General features: G+C 43.4%; 1 protein-coding gene, 1 long non-coding RNA gene and 1 pseudogene across 2 annotated transcripts; 2 read left to right on the forward strand and 1 right to left on the reverse strand.

Annotated features, from left to right (window-relative positions):
- LOC121551086 overlaps nt 1–14,570 on the forward strand; it is a 37,610-nt pseudogene extending 23,040 nt beyond the window's left edge.
- On the forward strand, nt 11,400–13,533 carry LOC123487893. The gene is made up of 3 exons (XR_006659896.1): nt 11,400–11,453; nt 11,525–11,597; nt 13,488–13,533. It is a non-coding gene; the product is annotated as an uncharacterized LOC123487893 (long non-coding RNA).
- A 2,352-nt stretch (nt 14,571–16,922) lies between the features above and the next one.
- LOC123487891 (acid ceramidase-like) lies at nt 16,923–20,713 on the reverse strand. The gene is given in 13 exon segments (XM_045218865.1): nt 16,923–17,533; nt 17,664–17,696; nt 17,698–17,721; nt 17,956–18,079; nt 18,563–18,694; nt 18,947–19,028; nt 19,125–19,179; nt 19,423–19,567; nt 19,875–19,920; nt 20,060–20,134; nt 20,259–20,337; nt 20,464–20,550; nt 20,662–20,713. Coding segments are annotated over 13 exon segments (1,005 nt in total). The 5' UTR covers nt 20,695–20,713; the 3' UTR covers nt 16,923–17,443.
- Between the last annotated feature and the right edge of the window lie 1,235 nt (nt 20,714–21,948).

The following is a 21,948-nucleotide window of genomic DNA, read 5'->3' on the forward strand; positions in this document are numbered from 1 at the left end:
ACACTCTTTCTCCATCTCTACCTCTCCCTGTCTCTCACTCTTTCCTTGTTACTACCCCCCATCCATCCAGACGTTGTCCTACATGCTCCAGACCCTGCTGACAGGACCGTACAGCGCGCTGCCCAACAACCTGTCCTCCCCCAGGTCCACCTGGTCATGCCACCAGCTCAGCCAGTGTTACACACAGCTGGCCTGGCAGCAGAACAACGTCGAAAGGTAGAACGAACACAGACAGACAAAACAACAACTAGAAATGTGTATTCTATTGGTTTATTTACGTTCTAGTCATTTAGCAGACTTACAGTAGTGAGTGCATACTTTTTCGTACTGGTCCTCCATTGGAATCGAATCCACAACTCTGGCGTTGCAAGCGCGTTGCTCTACCAACTGACCCACACGGGACCCGTTTGACACAGATAATGTACGACAAACATTGCACCATATTTTAGCTATACAGTATACTGTAGTTAATTTCCATCTGAAATCCCCAGATACTTTATTAGTTTACTAATATGTTAATGTCACCGGCTCAATGTACTGCATGAGGGAAATGATCAGTGTCTGTTTTCAAGACCTTACAATTCAGTTTATGAACATTTATTCATTGCAGCTTTCGTTCGTTAGGTTCACACGCATGTCATGTCTACATTAGTGTATCGTTCTAAGTGCATAGTTATTTAACCATGACTGACTATCTGCAGTATATGTGAACATGATATCCGGTTTAAACATGACTTGTGAATACATGAATGTGAATATTATTACGTTTTAACGCTGACTTGCCTGTATTTGTCCCGTTTGTCCCCAGACTGAAACTGGTGCTGAGCGACCTGCTCCGTCAACAACAACAACAACAACAACAGCCCTCGTCGTCGTCAGGTCAACAGGCCCAGAACCAGGGTTCCACGTCCCGGGACTCCGGCAGTGCCTGTCCCCCCCTCTCCCCCACCAGCCTCTTTCTCCCCTTCACCTCCTCCATGCCCCCTCTGTCAACCAGGCCTCAACCTGCCCCCTGGCCTGGCCGAATTCTCGCCCCCTCTCCTCCGGTACGACTTCCAACACCCCTTTTATAAATGCACCTTCCATCCAATGTTTATAGATCCTTCCTCCTTGATGTTATGACATACAGTTGCAGTCGGAAGTGTACATACACTTAGGTTGGAGGCATTAAAACTCGTTTTTCAACAACTCCACAAATTTCTTGTTAACAAACTATAGTTTTGGCAAGTTGGTTAGGACATCTGCTTTGTGCATGACACGAGTAATTCTTCCAACTATGGTTTACAGACAGATTATTTCACTTATAATTCACTGTATCACAATTCCAGTGGGTCAGAAGTTTACATACACTAAGTTGACTGTGCCTTTAAACAGCTTGGAAAATTCCAGAAAATGATGTCTTGGCTTTAGAAGCTTCTGATAGGCTAATTGACATCATTTGAGTCAATTGGAGGTGTACCTGTGGATGTATTTCAAGGCCTACCTTCAAACTCAGTGCCTCTTTGCTTGACATCATGGGAAAATCAAAAGAAATCAGCCAAGACCTCAGAAAAAATATTGTAGACCTCCACAAGTCTGGTTAATCCTTGGGAGCAATTTCCAAACGCCCTGAAGGTACCACGTCCATCTGTACAAACAATAGTACTGCAAGTATAAACACCATGAGACCACGGAGCCGTAATACCGCTCAGGAAGGAGACGCATTCTGTCTCCTAGAGATGAACATACTTTGGTGCGAAAAGTGCAAATCAATCCCCAGAACAACAGCAAAGGACCTTGTGAAGATGCTGGAGTAAACAGGTAACAGTAAAACGAGTCCTATATCGACATAACCTGAAAGGCCGCTCAGCAAGGAAGAAGCCACTGCTCCAAAACCACCACAAAAAAGCCAGACTACGGTTTGCAACTGCACATGGGGACAAAGATTGTACTTTTTGGAGAAATGTCCTCTGGTCTGATGAAACAAAAATAGAACTGTTTGGCCATAATGACAATCGTTATGTTTGGAGGAAAAAGGGGGTTGCTTGCAAGCCGAAGAACACCATCCCAACCGTGAAGCACGGGGGTGGCAGCATCATTCTATGGGGGTGCTTTGCTGCAGGAGGGACTGGTGCACTTCACAAAATAGATGGCGGCATGAGGAAGGAAAATTATGTGGATATATTGAAGCAACATCTCAAGACATCAGTCGGGAAGTTAAAGCTTATTGAAAGGGTCTTCCACAATGACCCCAAGCATACTTCCAAAGTTGTGGCAAAATGGCTTAAGGACAACAAAGTCAAGGTATTGGAGTGGCCATCACAAGGCCCTGACCTCAATCCTATAGATCATTTGTGGGCAGAACTGAAAAAAGCATGTGCGAGCAAGGAGGCCTAAATACCTGACTCCGTTACACCAGCTCTGTCAGGAGGAACTGGCCAAAATTCACCCAACTTATTGTGGGAAGCTTGTGGAAGGCTACCTGAAACATTTGACCCAAGTTAAACAATTTAAAGGCAATGCTACCAAATACTAATTGAGTGGGTATGTAAACTTCTGACCCACTGGGAATGTGATGAAAGAAATAATAAGCTGATTAAATAATTATATCTACTATTATTCTGACATTTCACTTAAAATAAAGTGGTGATCCTAACTGACGTAAGACAGGGAATTTTTACTAGGATTAAATGTCAGGAATTGTGAAACTGAGTTTAAATGTATTTGGCTAAGGTTTATCTAAACTTCGACTTCAACTGTATCTCTATTGTATGAGTGAAAGTTCTCAAAGGAATGAAACATCCAAGAATGTGCACAGAGTATACCAAACATTAGGAACAACTTCCTAATATTGAGTTGCACCCCACCCGTTTTGCCCTCAGAACAGCCTCAATTCATCGGGGCATGGACTCTACAAGGTGTCAAGTGTTCCACAGGAATGCTAGCCCATGTTGACTCAATGCTTCCCACAGTTGTGTCAAGTTGGCTGGATGTCTTTTTTGGGTGGTGGACCATTTTTGATAAACACGGGAAACTGTTGAGCGTGGAAAACCCAGCAGTGATGCAGTTCTTGACACAAACCGTGTGCCTGGCACCTACTACCATACCCCGTTCAACAGCACTTACATTTGTTGTCTTGTCCATTCATCCTCTGAATGGAACACATACAAAATCGATGTCTCAAGACTTTAAATCCTTCTTTAACCTGTCCTCATAGCTTTAACCTGGATTCACCTGATCAGTCTATGTCATGGAAAGAGCAGGTGTTCTTAATGTTTTGTATACTCAGTGTATAGTTAGTGTTCAAATAATGTCTCTTTCACTCATCACCTTGGACCAGTTCACTTCAGAGGTTCGCTTTGGAAATTGAGAAGCTCTGGCACATATGAGCGTGATTGAGGACTAGAGGGCATACTGGAATAGTAGGAAATTCCTGATTTGATAAGTTTGATAAGTTTGTAACCAAGTTGTTGTGTTTCCAGATCACAATATACGCAGGTTGACGCTTGTCATCAGTCTTGTCCTGGAGGCAGAACTGAGCGATTTCCCCTTAAGTTACTCAGCTGCAAAAAAAAAAAAAAAAGGTCTATATTGTAAAACTCATTAACATAAAATGAGCTTTTTGGTCTTAATTTAAGGTTAGGATTAGGCATTAGGGTTAGGTTTAAAATCAGATTTGATGACTGTGGCTGTGCCAGCTAGTGACCACTCTGCAGAGCTGCCTCCAGAACAAGATTCATGACGGAAAAAGACGCTAACCTGCACAATATACCTCAATATGTGTGCTCACATCACTTATTTTTCTCCTACACAGGGGTTTTAACTTCAACCCCCTGTTCCCTTCTGCTATGGGTGAGTTCCCTCACAGTGCTGGTAAGGCCAGCCCAGACAACCAACAGCAGCTGGATCCCAACACCTCAGTCAAGACAGAGTACTTGAGCTTCCCCCGCCCCTGCAACGCTCCCCACTCAACACTGTAGACAAAAGGTGTGTGTTAGTGATGGGAGAAAAAAATCGATAGTTGCATATTGTGATATCATTTTTGGGCGATATTGTATCGATATTATCAACGTTTGACTCCCAAGTATCGGTTTGTAAAATCAATGTAGGTAGCGTTAGCTAGCGCTAATCGGCTGTACCTGTGCCAAAACTCCAATATTTTTCAGCCTATAGCATGTTCTCCATCTTTTTAAATAGTGAGCCAACATGTTTTCATTACTTTCCCTGACTGATCAAAACTAGTTTTCTCATGCTCTGTCTCTCTGCAGCAGACCTATAGTGAGCTATATGTTTGGAACATCAAATCACAATAAAATCTTTGTTTATTCGCAATACATGTAGAATCGTGCGAGTCGCAATACATATCGTATTGGCACCTAAGTATCGTGATAATATCGTATCGTGATGTCCCTGGCAATTCCCAGCCCTAGTGTGTGTGTGTGGCACACTTCATTACTACTTAGTTCTCTATTACTCACACATACAAATTTCTTCCTTCATTAGTCCAACCGTCGTTCTGTCTGTATCCGTCCCACCAGGCCCCAGAGGCAGAATGAAGGAAGCAGCAGTCGTGGCCATGAATCTGGCTGGCTCAACGTCTCCCAGCCTCCAGCTCCTATCACCGAATCCCCCTCCCCTTTACCCCATAGTGGGGCTAACAACACCCGGCCCCAGGCCTTCGACCAGGCCTCCCAGGAGAGCTTTAGCAGCATGCCGGACCCCGCTGACCCCACCACCGTCACCAAGACCTTCAGGGCAGGACGCAAGGCCTCTGCCCAGGCCAGCCTGGCCTCCCGCGACAAGACGCCCAACTCCAAGAGGAGGACCCGGCGGGCCAAGGGACACCACAAGAACACGGGTACGGGGACAGGGGAGACAGTGTAGGGACATGTAGTGATTTATATTGAGCGCTTTTTCTCTAGTACTTGACATTTCCTTCCTCTCCGGCAGCTCAGTTAGGAAGGCCGGGAGGTAACTCAACTCCAACCACCACCACTGTGTAGCACCTGCCTGTTTATATATTTAAAACATCATAAGAATAGAGATTTGAGGACCTCCAAATATTTAGGAGACACAAGCTGAAACAGTATTGCTCAAGGCTACAATCTATCCAAAAGACAAATGCCCGAATAGGGTCTTTTTTTAAACATACGATGTGTGTAAATGTTTATTTGCGTATCTCACACTTTCTCCCCTCTATTCGTTTTGAATGTCTACTTTCTCTTTCCTTGCTTGTGTATTCCCAGGAGTGGAGAGTGACAGCGTGTCTAGCACGGCCGACTTTGTCCAGGAGAGGGCGCCGCAGCCCCATCGCCAGCGGGACCAAAACCAGAACCAGAGCCTGCTGGACAAACTGACCCAGGAGAAACTGGACAGCAAGACCAAGACTGGCAACAAGCCCAACGACCTCTCCTCCGGTACAAAACCTTAACCTCATCACACCACACCTTGTCCACTCGCATCTTCAGTTTCATTATTATTATTTGAGTTTAATCTTGGTTTAATTGGTTTCATGTCCTCACCTTTTTGTAACGTGACCACGTTTTACTTTTCGTTTGTTTATTTATGTCGTCACTTTTTTGATTTTCCTCACAGCCTATGCTTGGAGAACACCTTTCCTCTCTAACAGAATTGCATGCACTGAAGCGCCAGGTAAACTCACCCCTAGCACACAGCTAAGCACCAGCTAACACTGATTGTCACTGATTTAAGTTTTGGGTATTTTTTCACAACTTTTGTGTAATATCGGTCATCCAAGCACCTTATGCATGTAATACAGTTAATCTTTTAACGTACTCAAACTAGGTCCCAACCTTTGTAACCTTGGAGTCTCTAGCTTTAGCTAATTAACTTGGCTAACAATTTAGTAATATGCTTGGCATTTTAATTGGCTTTAAAACCATTAAAACAATTCAACTGCTTTTTAGAAACATAACCTGAATTTATTACAGTACTATCCAATATGGTTTAATATATCCAGTATCATTGCCTTAAATAAAACTGCATTGCTCTTAGAGAACCACTAGGTATGCAGGCTTTTGCTCCAACTCTACTAACACCTCTGATTCAGCTAATCAAGGTCCTAATGAAGATTTGGGTATGTTTCAGCAGGGCTGGAGCTAAAGCCTACACCGCCACCTCTGCAATACTGTATGGAAACCTGAGATGTATCCCCAATAGACTGCCACATATGACTGCTTCTTATACCCGTGAGAACATCTTCTTGAGTGTCTGCCTTGTGTTTCACACCTCCAGATGCCAGCAGTGACTTCTCCCTGTTTGAGGCTTTGAGGGAGACCATCTACTCGGAGGTTGCCACACTCATCTCCCAGAACGAATCGCGGCCCCACTTCCTCATCGAGCTCTTCCCACGAGCTGCAGCTGCTCAACACCCGACTATCTGCGCCAGAGGCACTCTACTCCCTACAGGTAAACATCTCCGAACAATGATCTAGTGCTGATCCTAGATCCGCTCTCCTACTATGAGACTGTAAATAGTATTTCATACAATCTATGGGTAAACCTCATTGGAATGGATACAAGCCACAAGGAGCTGCTGATAAAGACCTGAGGGGTCAAATGTTGTCGAGGAATCACGTAGGAGCATAGACTGCAGTGTGCAGAGTATGTTTTTCATCATTTACAGCTCATGCTTGTAACCTTGTTCCTTGCTGTTGGATTCCCATGTTTGACCATGTCTCTCTGCCGTTGACCTCCAGGACATAGTGACCAGGCACCTGACGGAGAAGAGTGCGGCCGAGGACCAGGCCTCCTCCCTGGGCCCCGTGGCCTGGGCAGCCGGCTCCCAGTCAGAGCTCACCCCCAGCGAGAGCCTGGCCACCAGCGACGGGGTGAGACAGACGGATATATACACACACACACACCTGCCGCCTCATTAAATCACTTGGCTGTCATATCACCCACTCCCTCCTTTCTCTTCTCAAACTTTCCCCATCTCTCTCACTCTCGCTCTTTTCTCTAGCTCTCTCGCTCCCATATCTCATTCCCGACACCTCTCACTTTCTCTCAACATCTCTCGCTCTCTCTAGGCATATATCTTAAACACTCTGCCCATCTCTCTCTTGCTCGCTCTCTTTCTCTCTCGCTCTCTTGCTCTCTCTCTCGCTTTCTCTCTCTCTCTCATATCCATCTTAAACACTCCGTCCGTCTCTTTTTTTCTCTCTCCATACCTCCTTTGTTCTCCGCCCCCTCTCTCGTCTTTGAAATCCAGTCTTCCAGTTGTCAGTAAGGCTGTGCCTTGCGGCCCATCCGTCAGTCTGAGCGTAGCGTTGCGGTTTTGCTGCCTGCTGGACAGATTAGATGAATGGCTGTGCAGGTCTTTGTTCTAGCCCAGGTACCCAGAGGTTTACGCTAAGTAGAACCGTCCTTTTTGTCTTTGTATATCACTCCTTTGTTGCCCAGTGATGGATGAGACACCCGATTTCCCCCATGTTAGGGAGAAAAGGATAGAAGGGCAGATGCGCTGCCAATTGTTGTTAGTCTATTGCATCCCTTGCTAATTTAACGAGATAGAACAGACGCGAAATCCGTCAAGGGAGTTTAGCAGAGGTGTCTCTGCGACGAATCAACGTTTTTTGTCGTCGTCCCCCCTCCCCGTTCGAGACAATGAAGGATGAATGGGTTCTCTTTTTGAAAATGTATTTTTTCTCTTCTCCCTAAATTGTGTTTGTTATCCCTCCATGGGTGAGTGGTGTGTAACTGAATTCCATTTTTACCTCTGTCTCTCAGGACGTGTCAGAGAAGAACATCCGGGTCATCCAAGCATCACGAGCCGAGTAAGAGGCGGAACACGCGAGAATCGGTGGACAACGAGAGCACCCTGTCCACCACCTCCAACCTGGAGCCGTTCACAACCAACGACTTAGGTAAAAAATATAAAATACAAATGCATACAATGCTCTAATCCACAGCACATTAGGTCAAAAGAGAACTTCAGCTTGTGGCAACTTAACTTGAGTTTATTATCCCTCATTGCTCTTCTAATATCCTTCTCTCGCGCTCTCTCCCTCCTCTCTCCTGCCCCTTGCTGTGCTGTGCTGCTAGGTAACACAGTGATCCACTTAGACAAGGCTCTAGCCAGGATGAGGGAGTACGGCGCATGAAGCTCAAGGCTGAGTTTAGCCCCAACACAACCGCTGCTTCTGCCTCTGAGGCCTCTGCTAACTCCTCTGCTAGTGCTGCTCAACTGCTGGAAGGTACATCTCTCGCTCTCCACATCTCTCTCTCTCTCTCTACCTCTACACCTCTCTCTCTCTCTCTGTCTACATCTCTCGCTCTCTAATATATCTCTCTCATCTATCGCTCGCTCGCTCTCGACATCTCTCCATCCTCGCGCTCTCGGCATCTCTACATCTCGCTCTACATCTCGATCTCAGCTCTCGCTCTCACCTCTCCTCTCGCTCTACATCTCTCGCTCTCTCATCTCTCGCTCTTCATCTCTAGCTCTCGCTCTACATCTCTCGCTCTCTACATCTCTCGCTCTACATCTCTCGCGCTCTCTCTACATCTCTCTCTCGCTCTACAGAAATGATAGAAATGCGTAACGCTTGCTCCCCAAAGCCATGTGCCTCGTCCCACTCTCCGGTCTGAGGGTGTGAGCACTCCCACACACGTGTTTCCAAGTGCAAGGCACTTTGGCTGTCTGCGATCTCATGTAGAGCCCTTGAAGTGTCCCCTCACGCTCGTAGTAAAGAAAAAATGGGACGTGGCAATGGTGTGTTGAGCTGTTTAGATTTCTCTTGATGCCAGCTTAAAAAACACACACCTCAGATGGGAGATGTGCTAATAAATGTGTGTGTGTGTGTGTGAAAGGTCGGGAGTCTGGTCAGGTGATGTCCACTGTCCCCAGATCGACACCCAGCAGCTGGACAGACAGATTAAAGCCATCATGACCCGAGTCATCCCCTTCCTCAGGGTAGGAACCCAGGAAGCACCTTAATACTCTATAGTGGTCTCCTTCCCTTTCATCTCCTCTCCTTCATTTATACTAGGGGTGGTCAATCCTCATCCTGGAAAGCTACTGGTCTGGATGTGCAGGCTTTTGTTCCAGACTTATTCTACATTTGGAGTGAGATAACATAAGACTATTGTGATGTATGTTTTGTGTGACTTGAGCAATGATTCACATAATGTTCTAAGAACAGACATTTTCACTCTTGGAATAGAAAGCTTGGCAGTGGAATAGCCCTTGTTTCTGCCTTAGCCAACTTGTTGATGTCCCAACAAACAATTTGGCAAAGCTAGCATGATTTGAATCCAACAACAGTCATGTACCCAGGCTAGCAATATTGAATGTTGTTAAAGTCAAAGAACTGAGAGCGGTTGTTTTTTGTTCTTGTGGTCTGTCAGGAGCACATGGGCGAGTGTGTTCCTACCAGCTGCTGACGTCGGTGCGGCGCATGGTGCTCACCCTCACCCAGCAGAGCGACAGAGCAAGGAGTTTGTCCGCTTCTTCCACCGACAGCTGGGAGGCATACTGCAGGTATGATAAGCATTATGATATTGTTTCAAATGTAGGGAGGGGTTTTCCCCCACTGTGACTCAAACCTCAGATTAGTTTCTTTTGGTAGAATAAGAGCTGAAAACGTCCACCCAAACAAGTTAACAAAGTGCAGACTAACATAAGAATATGTATCCAGAAATATTGGTTCAGCCATTTTAAAATGCGTAGTATCAGCAAAGATTTTTTATAACTAAACCAAGATAGACCCACAGCCTGTCGTTTCCAATGGGAACAAATGAGCCATAGTGGGCAGAACAAGCAAGTAGGGGGGCAGAGCCAAGCACGAGCTAGCGAGATCCCTATTGGTTCAGCCATAAAAAAAATAAAATTAAAAAATAGTATCAGTGTGCAGCTTTCTTGATTTTCTCAACACCTATTCTGTCTATTATCTAGTGCAGTTTTAGCTTATCATTATTATCAAAATGGAGCCCTAAGTTTCTCTCCTCCCCCTCAGGACTCTCTGAGTAAGTTTGCAGGACGTACTCTAAAGGACTGTGGCGAAGACCTGCTGGTGGAGATCTCTGAGATCCTGTTTAATGAGCTGGCCTTCTTCAGACTCATGCAGGATCTGGACAGCAACAGCATCAGTACTGCTACTATAGCTAACTCCCAGGCCAGGCACAAGAACAGGAGACAACCACCTAATAACCAAGTCAAGCAGGAACACAGGAATAATGAGGTAGGTGGAGGGGAAGGAGTCTGGGGAGGGTGGGTGTGTGTGTGTGTGTCATTCGATCTATGATGAAATGAGGGAATCCATTTCAAGACTGGTAAACATTTGTCTACTTTCAGGAGAACAAGTCGCCGGAGGTCGAGAAGTCCTTTTCCCCAGCATATCTCGATGAAGACAAAGTGAGAAATCAACATTCAACATCTGATTTTTCTAGTGTGGTTTCAAGCCAGATCTGTCTCTTTTTAGACTACACATTGTGTAGTCCAGGGGTGTCAAACTCAGAAAATGTGTTATTTCCTCAGCGTCAAAATCAGCAAAAAAATATTCCAGCGTTTTTTGTTTTTTTTTACGCTCCTGACTGTCTAGCTTTCATTTCAGTGATTATTAGCAAGCTGGACACTGTATGAATGTAGGTCCATTTGTATAATTTCTACACAGTTTCAATTTGGTTTAGTCATTTTAAAGTATATTGAGTAAATGTTCTACCCCAAGAAATTGTCTAAAGAAAATTCTAATTTGACACCCCTGGTGTAGTCTAAAGGTTGGAAGGATATTTTCTCCTCTGTGTGTAAATGTCTTAAATAACTGTTTACATCTCCCTCTGTGTGTAAATGTCTTAAATAACTGTTTACATCTCCCTCTGTGTGTAAATGTCTTAAATAACTGTTTACATATCCCTCTGTGTGACAGGATGAAGATGAGACAGAGCAGAAAGAGACCGAGAGGGAGCGGCACGGAGGAGAGAGGAAGGACAGCAGGAGCAGCGAGGCCTCCGAGGGGAGGTGGAGGAGGAGGAGGAAGAGGAGGATGGAGAGGGACTGCCACTCTCTATTAGTGAGTGAATACTACAATGCAGAAGCCTCAATTAGCCTAAAAGCTACTCTGTAAAGTGAGTTCAACCACAGCGAACCTTGCTAGTGACCGTAGGCTACTAGAGGAAGCTTGTGACCGAGTGTTCTGCAGGTTAACAATGGAGGATTTGTTGTGAATTTTTATTGTCGTGGCTTTACAAGTGCCGCCTACCTATTTCCAACCAAGTAAACTCCTACTCCTACTAGGATTATGAAGAGTGCCACACCCTAGACTAGTTACCTCCCAGTGCTAACCCTTCATGGTTTATGTTCTTGGCCAGATCTGTCCAAGGCGGAGACCCAGGCCCTGACTAACTACGGCAGCGGGGGAGGATGAGAACGAGGTGGAGGAGATGGAGGAGTTTGAAGCTGAGCCCCGGACGTCCAGACCTCCCTGCAGGCTAGCAATGATGGCGGAGAGCAACGGGTTAGGAAACACACACTCAGTACACACACTTCCATTAGACTGTCTAGTTACCATCTTCTCCTGTATTTCAGGGAGCAAATGAAGCCCCGTCAAATGGAAACCGAGAGACAAAGTCGGACCAAGAAAGCTCTGAGAGTAACGATGGTAAGAACGTTCACTGTCTCTCTTAGCTTTAGCCAGCCAAAATAGTGCCCGTTTTTCTTTACGTCTACCTTTTGCTGTGTACATTGTCCACATTTTGATAAATGGCTGTCGGGGTTTTCATTATAGCAGTGTTTGGTCTGATGGATGTCTTTGTGTTTTCAGCCCCTCTGATTCTCAATTAACCCCATTTCCCGCTTTCCTATCCTTTACAGTGGGGAAAAAAGTATTTAGTCAGCCACCAATTGTGCAAGTTCTCCCACTTAAAAAGATGAGAGGCCTGTAATTTTCATCATAGGTACACGTCAACTATGACAGACAAAATGAGGGAAAAAAATCCTGAAAATCACATTGTAGGATTTTTAATGAATGTATTTGCAAATTATGGTGGAAAATAAGTATTTGGTCAATAACAAAAGTTTCTCAATACTTTGTTATATACCCTTTGTTGGCAATGACACAGGTCAAACGTTTTCTGTAAGTCTTCACAAAGGTTTTCACACTGTTGCTGGTATTTTGGCCCATTCCTCCATGCAGATCTCCTCTAGAGCAGTGATGTTTTGGGGCTGTCGCTGGGCAACACGGACTTTCAACTCCCCTCCAAAGATTTTCTATGGGGTTGAGATCTGGAGACTGGCTAGGCCACTCCAGGCTCTTGAAATGCTTCTTACGAAGGCACTCCTTCGTTGCCCGGGCAGTGTGTTTGGGATCATTGTCATGCTGAAAGACCCAGCCACGTTTCATCTTCAATGCCCTTGCTGATGGAAGGAGGTTTTCACTCAAAATCTCACGATACATGGCCCCATTCATTCTTTCCTTTACACGGATCAGTCGTCCTGGTCCCTAGCATGATGTTTCCACCCCCATGCTTCACAGTAGGTATGGTGTTCTTTGGATGCAACTCAGCGTCTTTGTCCTCCAAACATGACGAGTTGAGTTTTTACCAAAAAGGTTCTATTTTGGTTTCATCTGACCATATGACATTCTCCCAATCCTCTTCTGGATCATCCAAATGAACCTCTAGCAAACTTCAGACGGGCCTGGACATGTACTGGCTTAAGCAGGGGGACACGTCTTGCACTGCAGGATTTGAGTCCCTGGCGGCGTAGTGTGTTACTGATGGTAGGCTTTGTTACTTTGGTCCCAGCTCTCTGCAGGTCATTCACTAGGTCCCCCGTGTGGTTCTGGGATTTTATTTTTATTTTATTTTTATTTTTTTGCTCACCTTTCTTGTGATCATTTTGACCCCACGGGGTGAGATCTTGCGTGGAGCCCCAGATCGAGGGAGATTATTGGTGGTCTTGTATGTCTTCCATTTCCTAATAATTGCTCCCACAGTTGATTTCTTCAAACCAAGCTGCTTACCTATTGCAGATCCAGTCTTCCCAGCCTGGTGCAGGTCTACAATTTTGTTTCTGGTGTCCTTTGACAGCTCTTTGGTCTTGGCCATAGTGGAGTTTGGAGTGTGACTGTTTGAGGTTGTGGACAGGTGTCTTTTATACTGATAACAAGTTCAAACAGGTGCCATTAATACAGGTAACCAGTGGAGGACAGAGGAGCCTCTTAAAGAAGAAGTTACAGGTCTGTGAGAGCCAGAAATCTTGCTTGTTTGTAGGTGACCAAATACTTATTTTCCACCATAATTTGCAAATAAATTCATTAAAAATCCTACAATGTGATTATCTGGATTTTCTTCTTCTCAATTTGTCTGTCATAGTTGACGTGTACCTATGATGAAAATTACAGGCCTCTCTCATCTTTTTAAGTGGGAGATCTTGCACAATTGGTGGCTGACTAAATACTTTTTTTCCCCCACTGTATGTCTCTCCCACCCTCCTTTTTTCCTCACCTTCGCCTGTCTGTCCTAAACTTTCCTGCTTGATTATCCCCCAGTCAAGAGCAGTAAGTCCGAGTCCATCGAGGTGGTGGACTCCCAGAGGAAGAGCGTGAGGCGGAGGGTGTGGAGCGCGGGAGGCCAGAGGGGGAGAGCCAGGGAGGTACGGCCTCAGCAACCACCAACAACCAGGAGGGCTCCCACTCCCAGGGCTCAAACAGCAGCAGCAGCAGCCCCGACACAGAGTCACCCGTCATGATCAACATAGACGTAAGACCACTACACCGACCTATGGTCCTTTTTTTCCCTCTTTTTTTTTTTTTTTACTACAAAAATTGTATTGGATTCAAGTCTGTAATTAGATTTTTTTTATTTTATGTATTCCAATGTCTTTATTACTTCTCCAAATGCTCTTCATGATTTATACCCTTTAATTCTTTATGATTTATACCCTTTTAATTATTTATGCTTTATACCCTTTTAATTCTTTATGATTTATACCTTTTTAATTCTTTATGATTTATATACTCTAACGCTTTAATTTTAATTCATGCAGGAGGTGGGATCAGGAAACACGAGCCAGAAGTCAGACGAGGAAGATTTTGTCAAAGTGGAGGACTTACCCATACAGCTCAGTGTCATATGTGAGGTGGGACTAGCCAGAATGACTCCATTTCCCCTGTTGTCGATCGTCCACTTCCCTTTTCCTCTTCTTACAAACTGTCTGATCATTGGTCTTATGAAATCTAATAATGTTCTCTGTGTGATGAACAGGAGGCGCTCCAGAAGAGGATAGTCGAGGAACAGCAGAATAATAATCTGTCTGCTGAGATCCTCAGTGGGAACACTGACACACTGGCTGGACTAGTGGGAAATGGACACACACTCAAAGAACCAGGTAGGTACAGACAAGTACCTAGTGAAATGATGCACTGTCTGGCACAGTTTTCAATTCAAAATTGTTTCATGAAACCGGTAGAGCGCAACTTCTTCACAGAATGTCCAGGTAAATAAATGTATGTTGCAGAACTGATATTATTCTGTCATGTAGACAAGTAAATGTTGCCTATATACTATGTTATGAATGACTATTTATACTTTATACTATTGTATCTATCTGCTGTGTTTGCGATATCTCTAGAAAGATAGAATCCCTTCTACTACTTTTTTCTCCATCTTTCTTACAGAAAGCGATAGGTGCACAAAGTGCATGAAGAGACTGTCTTGTACAAACGTTGTCGAATGACCACCGTCTCATTGACCACTACAGAATAACCCTAAAGATGTTCAGACTCCTATTGGTACTTAATGATTTGATTATTGGACGGTAGCAAGGGTTGGCGAGAAATGTCAGGGACGTGCCAGTGACTAAGCTGCGCTCGAAACAGTTCAAAACAACTACAATGGTTAAAACAACTATAACTGTAATGTAACCAATACGGTTTTGTTTATTTTAACTCCTGAGGCTGTATCTATTAAGCTCATCAGAGTAGGAGTGCTGAAGATCTAAGGTCAGTTTGGGCTTTTAGATCATAATACATATTGATTGTATGGACAAGCTGGACCTGATCCTGGATCAGCACTCCTGCTCTGAGACGCTTGATACATATGGCCCGATTCCTGAATGTGTTCTATGATTTGTTGCTGATTTGGGGTTTTAGGGTGGGGTCTCTCTCGCTCTATGCTGCTGTGTTACGTATAAAGTTTAACAAGCCTCGTTTGAATCCTCTAGTCTAGCAAACTTGTTGAAAATCGCCTTAGTTCTGTTTTTTCCAGATATGGGATCAGTTTGAAATCGGTTTTGTCATGTTGAATTGTTTTATTTGTTTGTGTTCTTGGCCTTGCCTTATTCTCTCGCTAGCGCCCATGCTTTTCAAGCAATTGACCCTTTGAACTCTTAAGAACTACAACGCTAAAGAACTACAAGTACGACTTCAAACTAGATTCAGGCTGCTGGTGAGGCGTTGCATCACCTTTGGCTGTAAAGACTACATTGGCACCTAACATCTTTTTCCTTCTCATGTCATGGGGCTGTTGGTCATCTTTACTGCACTATTTTAATGTTACCTTTTCCCTTCCAAATCTTAGTTTTACCTTTTGTAGGCATGTTGATATCTCTTTTTGTTTTGCTTTTGTTTCTGGGCAGTTTCCCATGATTTCCATGTAATTAAAGATGTTAACCACTATGTAGTTTTTTAAAGAATAAAATGATGGAACTTTTCAAAGCGGTGGCTTGTCTTTAACTAGTGTAGTTTACTGGAAGTCTGTAGACATAAAAGACCCATAATCAGATTACTTGAATGCAAAAAAAATTGGAACTATGAACTGATTGATCAATGTTTTCATGTGCCCAGTTTATACCTGGCGCTAACACGTGTCCTGGGCACTTTCTCAATTGGGTAAAAATCTGTCCTCTTCTTAACTCCTTATGTCCTCTTCTCTGTGACCCGTAAATCGAAAAGCGGTCGCCATATAGAATAGGTGAACGGAGGCGTTTCCTCACCAAGCACTCATTACATTTACGCTCCCTTATCATCCCTACCGCGGTAGAACGTGTAGGCTCTTATCGACGATAGAAATAATGATGGGCTAATATAATTGTGTTTTGTTAATTTGTAACAAAGCAGTGAACAGCATACAAAAATTGAGGTGCCATTTGTTAACCCTTTACACTTGTGGGAATTAGCCTATATGGATAGCATATGCATGACCATGGAAGCAATTGAAAGGGAACAGTATGGATATAATGGGGAAATTATTAGACCAAGGGAGTACACAACCGTTCACCTGACAACTGAATCCAAACTTTACACATTTTTATTTGCATTTTAGCCATTTAGTGTACTTTGAGTACATTTGATAATGAAATCTAAAAATAAATAAAAATCCGGATATTCCTGGAAAATGTGGGGTATGTGCAACATAAGACCATTTTTACAAGGGTTTGAGTGAGGACTACCTGGTGTCTCGGTCCACCCACCTCCAAAGCATGGACAGTTCCTAAGAAATGTCAATGCACTTATGACTGTCTGCAACTATAAGACACTTTTTTAGCTCTCCTAGCTGTGCCGTTGAGGAACTAGAGCACACTTGTTTCGTTTGGAACGCAGCCCTGTATCCCCGCCATCACACAATTACTGTTTATGCAATCCAAAAACTGTCCATTATAAATTGCAATCTGGGTCAGGTGGGCATGATTTTAATGCTTGTTCTATTGCCCACATGACTAGCTAACTTAATACGATCTTAGTTAGGCTTTCAAGGCAATTCAGAGAAACAGATCGTAATTTTGGTGCGCATAGAAAGGAGTCTTGAGTGCATTCAGGTGCAGTGAATTTTCTTCAATAAACAAATGGGCTCATTCTGTTCAGACCAACCAAGGGTATGATATGTCATCTTGTAACTACATCAAGCATAGTGATCATAAACGTTGACACTGTATAGACATGAGATTTATGATTTGGAAATGTGAAGTGCACATTTGGACTCTCAGGTGTTTGGCTTGCTTATATGACATCAAAGCGGTATTTATTATAATCCTCAACGTCTCATCTTTCAAAATGCATAGTCATTTTAAATTTCCAACATTTCCCTTTTTTTTCTTCTTTAATTTTTTTTACAAAGGTTGCCCCCAGCCCTTCCGGTAATTAGGCAACTTCTTTTAGTGTGGTGCTCAAGTTCAGAATGGCTGTCAGTCAAAACTCATACAGAGCTGTGAAGCGGAGAACCAGAGCTCTGACGTCATGTATAGCATGTTACTGTACAGCCACTATGTTCCAATTTAGGGGCTTATTAGTGCCCAAATCTGCCATTTTTACCCTGTATACGGATACGAGTGTTACAGGTTAAGCAATTGAGGTTGAGGCAATATTTGGATCAGAGCAGTTAGTTACAGTGCAAAGACTTGAAATATGTACAACATGATTCTCCAGTTGTGTTTCTGAATCAGTTGAAGCCACCACCGTTCTGTGCAATAGATCATTTAGAAACTGATCTGAGGTCTGTGTTGGAGGCTTCACCAGGGCATACAGGGGTTGGGGCAGTCACGGATGTAGGATTCCAGTTTTCCCTTGTTCACGTCCATCAACGTGGTGTATGTGGTCAACTGCAATGACGAGAAGAAGTCAATGTCACTCCGGACTTATGCATTACACTTTTATTGAATCGGTAGAAATACTTTGAATGGTTCATTGCGATATGGTTGATTAATGATAAAACAGTAAATAAGGGCTCACCTTGTTCAAGACTGGTTTTGTCGACAGCACGTCGCATAACGGTCTTCAGTGAGATGTTCTGAGGAGAAAGGAAAGGGGAAAAGAATCTTAGCACTTTGTTTAGCACAAAGATACTTTCTTGACTGAGTCCGATTTCCTCTTGTACAGGAAATTAAAACAAACATCCAGAAATATAATGTAAGGAGCAGAGCCAAATTATAGAGTTGACTTTTTTGTTCAGCCATGGAATGGTTGGTAGTCTGCCCACCTATGCATCTATGGCTTATCTATGGTTGTAGTACTCAGTACTCACTGCCTGCATGGTCTGGTTCATACACTTCATGGCTGGAGTCCTGCGGTTGTCCAAGAACAGAGGCTCATTCCAGTGATCGTAGTTGGTCTCCAGAACGTACCAGCGGCCCAGCTTCAGATCAATCCTTCACAACAAACACAGGAGTACAATGTTTAGGAATTTGATGCTTCCTGTTTAAATCAGGAATATCTACATGTATCCTTATGTAATAGAAACGAACCTATCGGCTAGACAGATTTCCCTGCTTTTGTAGTCTTGATCACATCCCTGAATGTTTTACAAACCCAGTGTTTAACAATATGATTTGTATGACTATTGTGATGCAAGGTGATCTTGGGCATCATTATCTACTTTCATTAGTTGAAATTTGGACTCAAGGATTTCCAACAGCATAAATGTGGTATTTTGGAATAGAATGGTGTGCCGTCTTTTGTTCCCACCCCCAAGACCTTTTCAAATCAAACATGCTAGTGCTGGGCTGGAACAAAGCCTGCACATCCAGTGTTTCTCCATGACAAGTTAGAGACCCCTGCTTCACTAGTAGTGTGTTTATAGACAATTTCAGTAGTTGAAATTGGATAGTAATATAGTGTTTTTAGCCACTCACTCCCAGATGTCGATGCTGAGGACTCTGGAGCGGGTGATGACACAGCCCTGGCCCGTCTGGTTCCCTCCCAGGATGAAGTAGGCCGGGGCCAGCAGCTTGGTCTGGGCCAGAAGGTGCTTAGCCTCCTCGTAGCTGCATACACACAGGGTTAAAGAGAGGGTGTGTTTGTGAGACCAAAGAAATGTCCATTTCAAAATGCTGGTCTTGAATGTACTCAGGTTTTCCTCCATAATACAGCCCTTATCTCTGATTCCACTAAGTATTGCCATCATATTAAAGCAAGAATAAGAATGGGTATTATTACCTTCAATAACAAAACATATACATATAAATACGGTTGACATGATATTGTAATTTGATAATTCCATGAAAGTGGAAAGATACCTGGTAGCATTCTCTAAGACTGAGCGAGTGAGGAAACTCATCCACATCCCATCTCTATTCCCCAGGATCCACTCCACGATCCCTGAGAAAGGACAGACACACTTAACATTCCCCGCTCCGCATTCATCACAGGTCTATAATGTACTGATTGAGAGACCGGGAGAGTTTTATAGCTCACCGATGTATCCTCCATCAAGGCTGAAGCGCTCATTCATGGTCAGAGTGAAAACATGCTTCAAAGAAAATGAGAAATGTAAAAAAAAGTGTCAAACATTACACTGTTTCACAACTACCATGATATTAAAACAGATGTAAGAAAGCCATTTATTTTTCTGTCATCATTGGCTAAAAAGACACCACTTCAGGGTCACGTTCTAAAGGCATGAAAAGGGATTTCTGACAATGTTCCCATTTGAAAATGTTGCTTTCTTCCATTTGTGCCTGCTGAATGCAGCCCGGAGCAGACTGGAACTCACCGGCTTGATGCCAGTCAGCATGCCCACATAGCCGGCGAAGTTAGTGGACTTGAAGACCGTCTTGTTGCCTCTCTGGAAGTCGATGTTGACCACCAGAGGCTTGAGTTTCTCTGTTATCAGCCAGGACCTGTTCTTCATGTCCCACCTGGTAGAGAAAGAAACAATATAAGGGGATTATTTTCAGTAAAGAATAAAACAGTGTAGCAACTGGGAAAAAAAAGTTGACAGAAAACCAGTGAAAAACAAATCACATTGGTTAGAAGGTATTGTTCATCCAAATAACAAATGCAAACCACATTATATAACCACATTATATAAATCAGTGACTGACTAGTGATTTGGGTTTGTAATAGCTACAGTGTCCTATTAACACAATGGAGCACAAAACAATGTGTGGTAGGACCCTTGATATGCCTTCTTTTGTCACTAAACCGTAGCAGTGACATTCTTACCCCATGAATAGTCCAAAGTCCATATTCCGCCCATGGATAAGGTTATCTATGACAATGCAAGGAGAAACCAAAATGCTGTGTGTACATGACAATTTCAAGCATCACGTCCTACTATGATGACATGTACTTGCTGCATAACTAAAGTATTGATTCAAATGTGTCATAACATAACATGAGTTACTTACCATTTGAGTCCTCTGCCACTAGAGAAGTGCACACCGTGAAGACCTCATAGAAGATGTTGAAGAGGACAACCTCGCCTGGAATGAAACATGTATAATACAATCAGAATAGGAGGGAGGTGAGACAGAAACTAGAGACCGAATGATAGTGAAGTTACGGTCATGGGTTGAAATTAGGCAATTGTGGGTTACTGTATATTACCAAGGGGAACACCCGAGGCAGTCGCAATTCCTTTTATTTCCTCGTTGAATGGGTAGGGAAGGGTACTCACTATCAAAGGCTGCAGAACACACAAAACCATTAGTCATGGAGAAACAGTTACATGATCAAATTAAACAATAATTGAAATGATTTTATGAGACGAGGTGTAATAGAGTTTTCCAGTGAAATGATCAAACGCTCTCACCAAGTCCTTGTCGACCAAATCTATTAGTTTCCCACTAGGAACGAAAGCGTTGGCCAAATCCCTGATAGCCTGGATCATGCTGACCAACTGAAGAAAACCAGACAAATAGTGAATAAGAAAACAGTACAAGTATTGATCCTATAGTAAATACATTTACGTAATTGAAATTGATATGAACAAGACATGTAATACTCTCACCTCAGCTTTTTGTCGGTGATGATTAGCTTCCATCTTTCGCTGGGGGCAAATCCAGGTCTATTGTGTACCAGGTGACGGACCCTTTGAATCTGATCAAAACCGTGACATGAGACATTTTAGATTGATGCATAATGACATTGAGGTCACTTTACTATCCCCTGAAAGTGGTATTGCATAATATTGTCATGTGAGACTCATTCACATTAGTCACTAAAGTAGTCATAGTTGCCCCAGTGCAATTACAATGGACAGAGGCAGGTAGCTAATGACATTATGCACCTGGTTATACACAATACAAACACTTCCTGTTTACCTTGCATAAGGTGTGCTGCCTCATGCATGAGCTAGGAGCTTGTGCCAGGTGTTACAAAACTTATGCAAGTTGTTTAGTTGGACAATTGACAGCACCTTGGACAACTAGCAAGCACACTGTGACTAACTAATGGCAATACTTACGTTGGACCTTTGGGAGGGTACATGCCCGTCTGACATTCTTCGGTATACTGTTAGAGGGCGATAGAAAGCAAAGCTTTGTTCAGGTGAAGACACACTTTCTAGCTAGCACTCAGGCTAACTAATATTTTGATGACAGAATAGTCAGTATTTGGATGCACTTACCGGTGGCACAAACTGTGCCGATACTGCAGATAAGGACACCAAGAGAAGAGAACACAACCAATTCATCTTGTGCCCCGTTGTTTGTGTGTGAAGCTTCTTCTAACTTTTGGTCCGCTTCAAAATACGGAAGTGCATGCTTTCCTCGTGATTTGAGAGGAGCGTACCATTACACTATGGGCAGGCGGCTTCAACAGATTTTATACATTAATTTTTCTCTGATTCAGATACATTATTTGTTTTGTTTATGTCGCTTATTACACATAAAAATGGTTAAGTGTATAAATAGGCTTCTACTGATGTGAAAATATATAAATATGTCCTCCCATCCCTGATACTGGTACATTCCTGATTGTTATACTGAAGTGAAAACAAGCACATGACATGACTGGCAGTAAAGAGCAATAGAATGGGCTTATTGTAGTTAAAGTTCGGCACAGGTTACTCATAAAACAACTGAAAGGGGGTTGTGTGTGACAAATTAATTTTTTAAAGCAAATTCGCTTGTCATCAAAGGCTGTTAAAAATAGTTTAAAGCTGAGGAGCTTTGCCATATTCACACCTTGAAGCTGTAGTGGAGAGTGTGGTAAATTGAGCCAGGGGTAAACTGAGCAACCGTTGTTTCTAGGAAACCGAATACAAAATAAATAGTATGTGAGAAAAAACGCATGG

This window comes from Coregonus clupeaformis, unplaced genomic scaffold, assembly GCF_020615455.1.
Source record: "Coregonus clupeaformis isolate EN_2021a unplaced genomic scaffold, ASM2061545v1 scaf1862, whole genome shotgun sequence".
Classification (NCBI taxonomy): domain Eukaryota; kingdom Metazoa; phylum Chordata; class Actinopteri; order Salmoniformes; family Salmonidae; genus Coregonus; species Coregonus clupeaformis.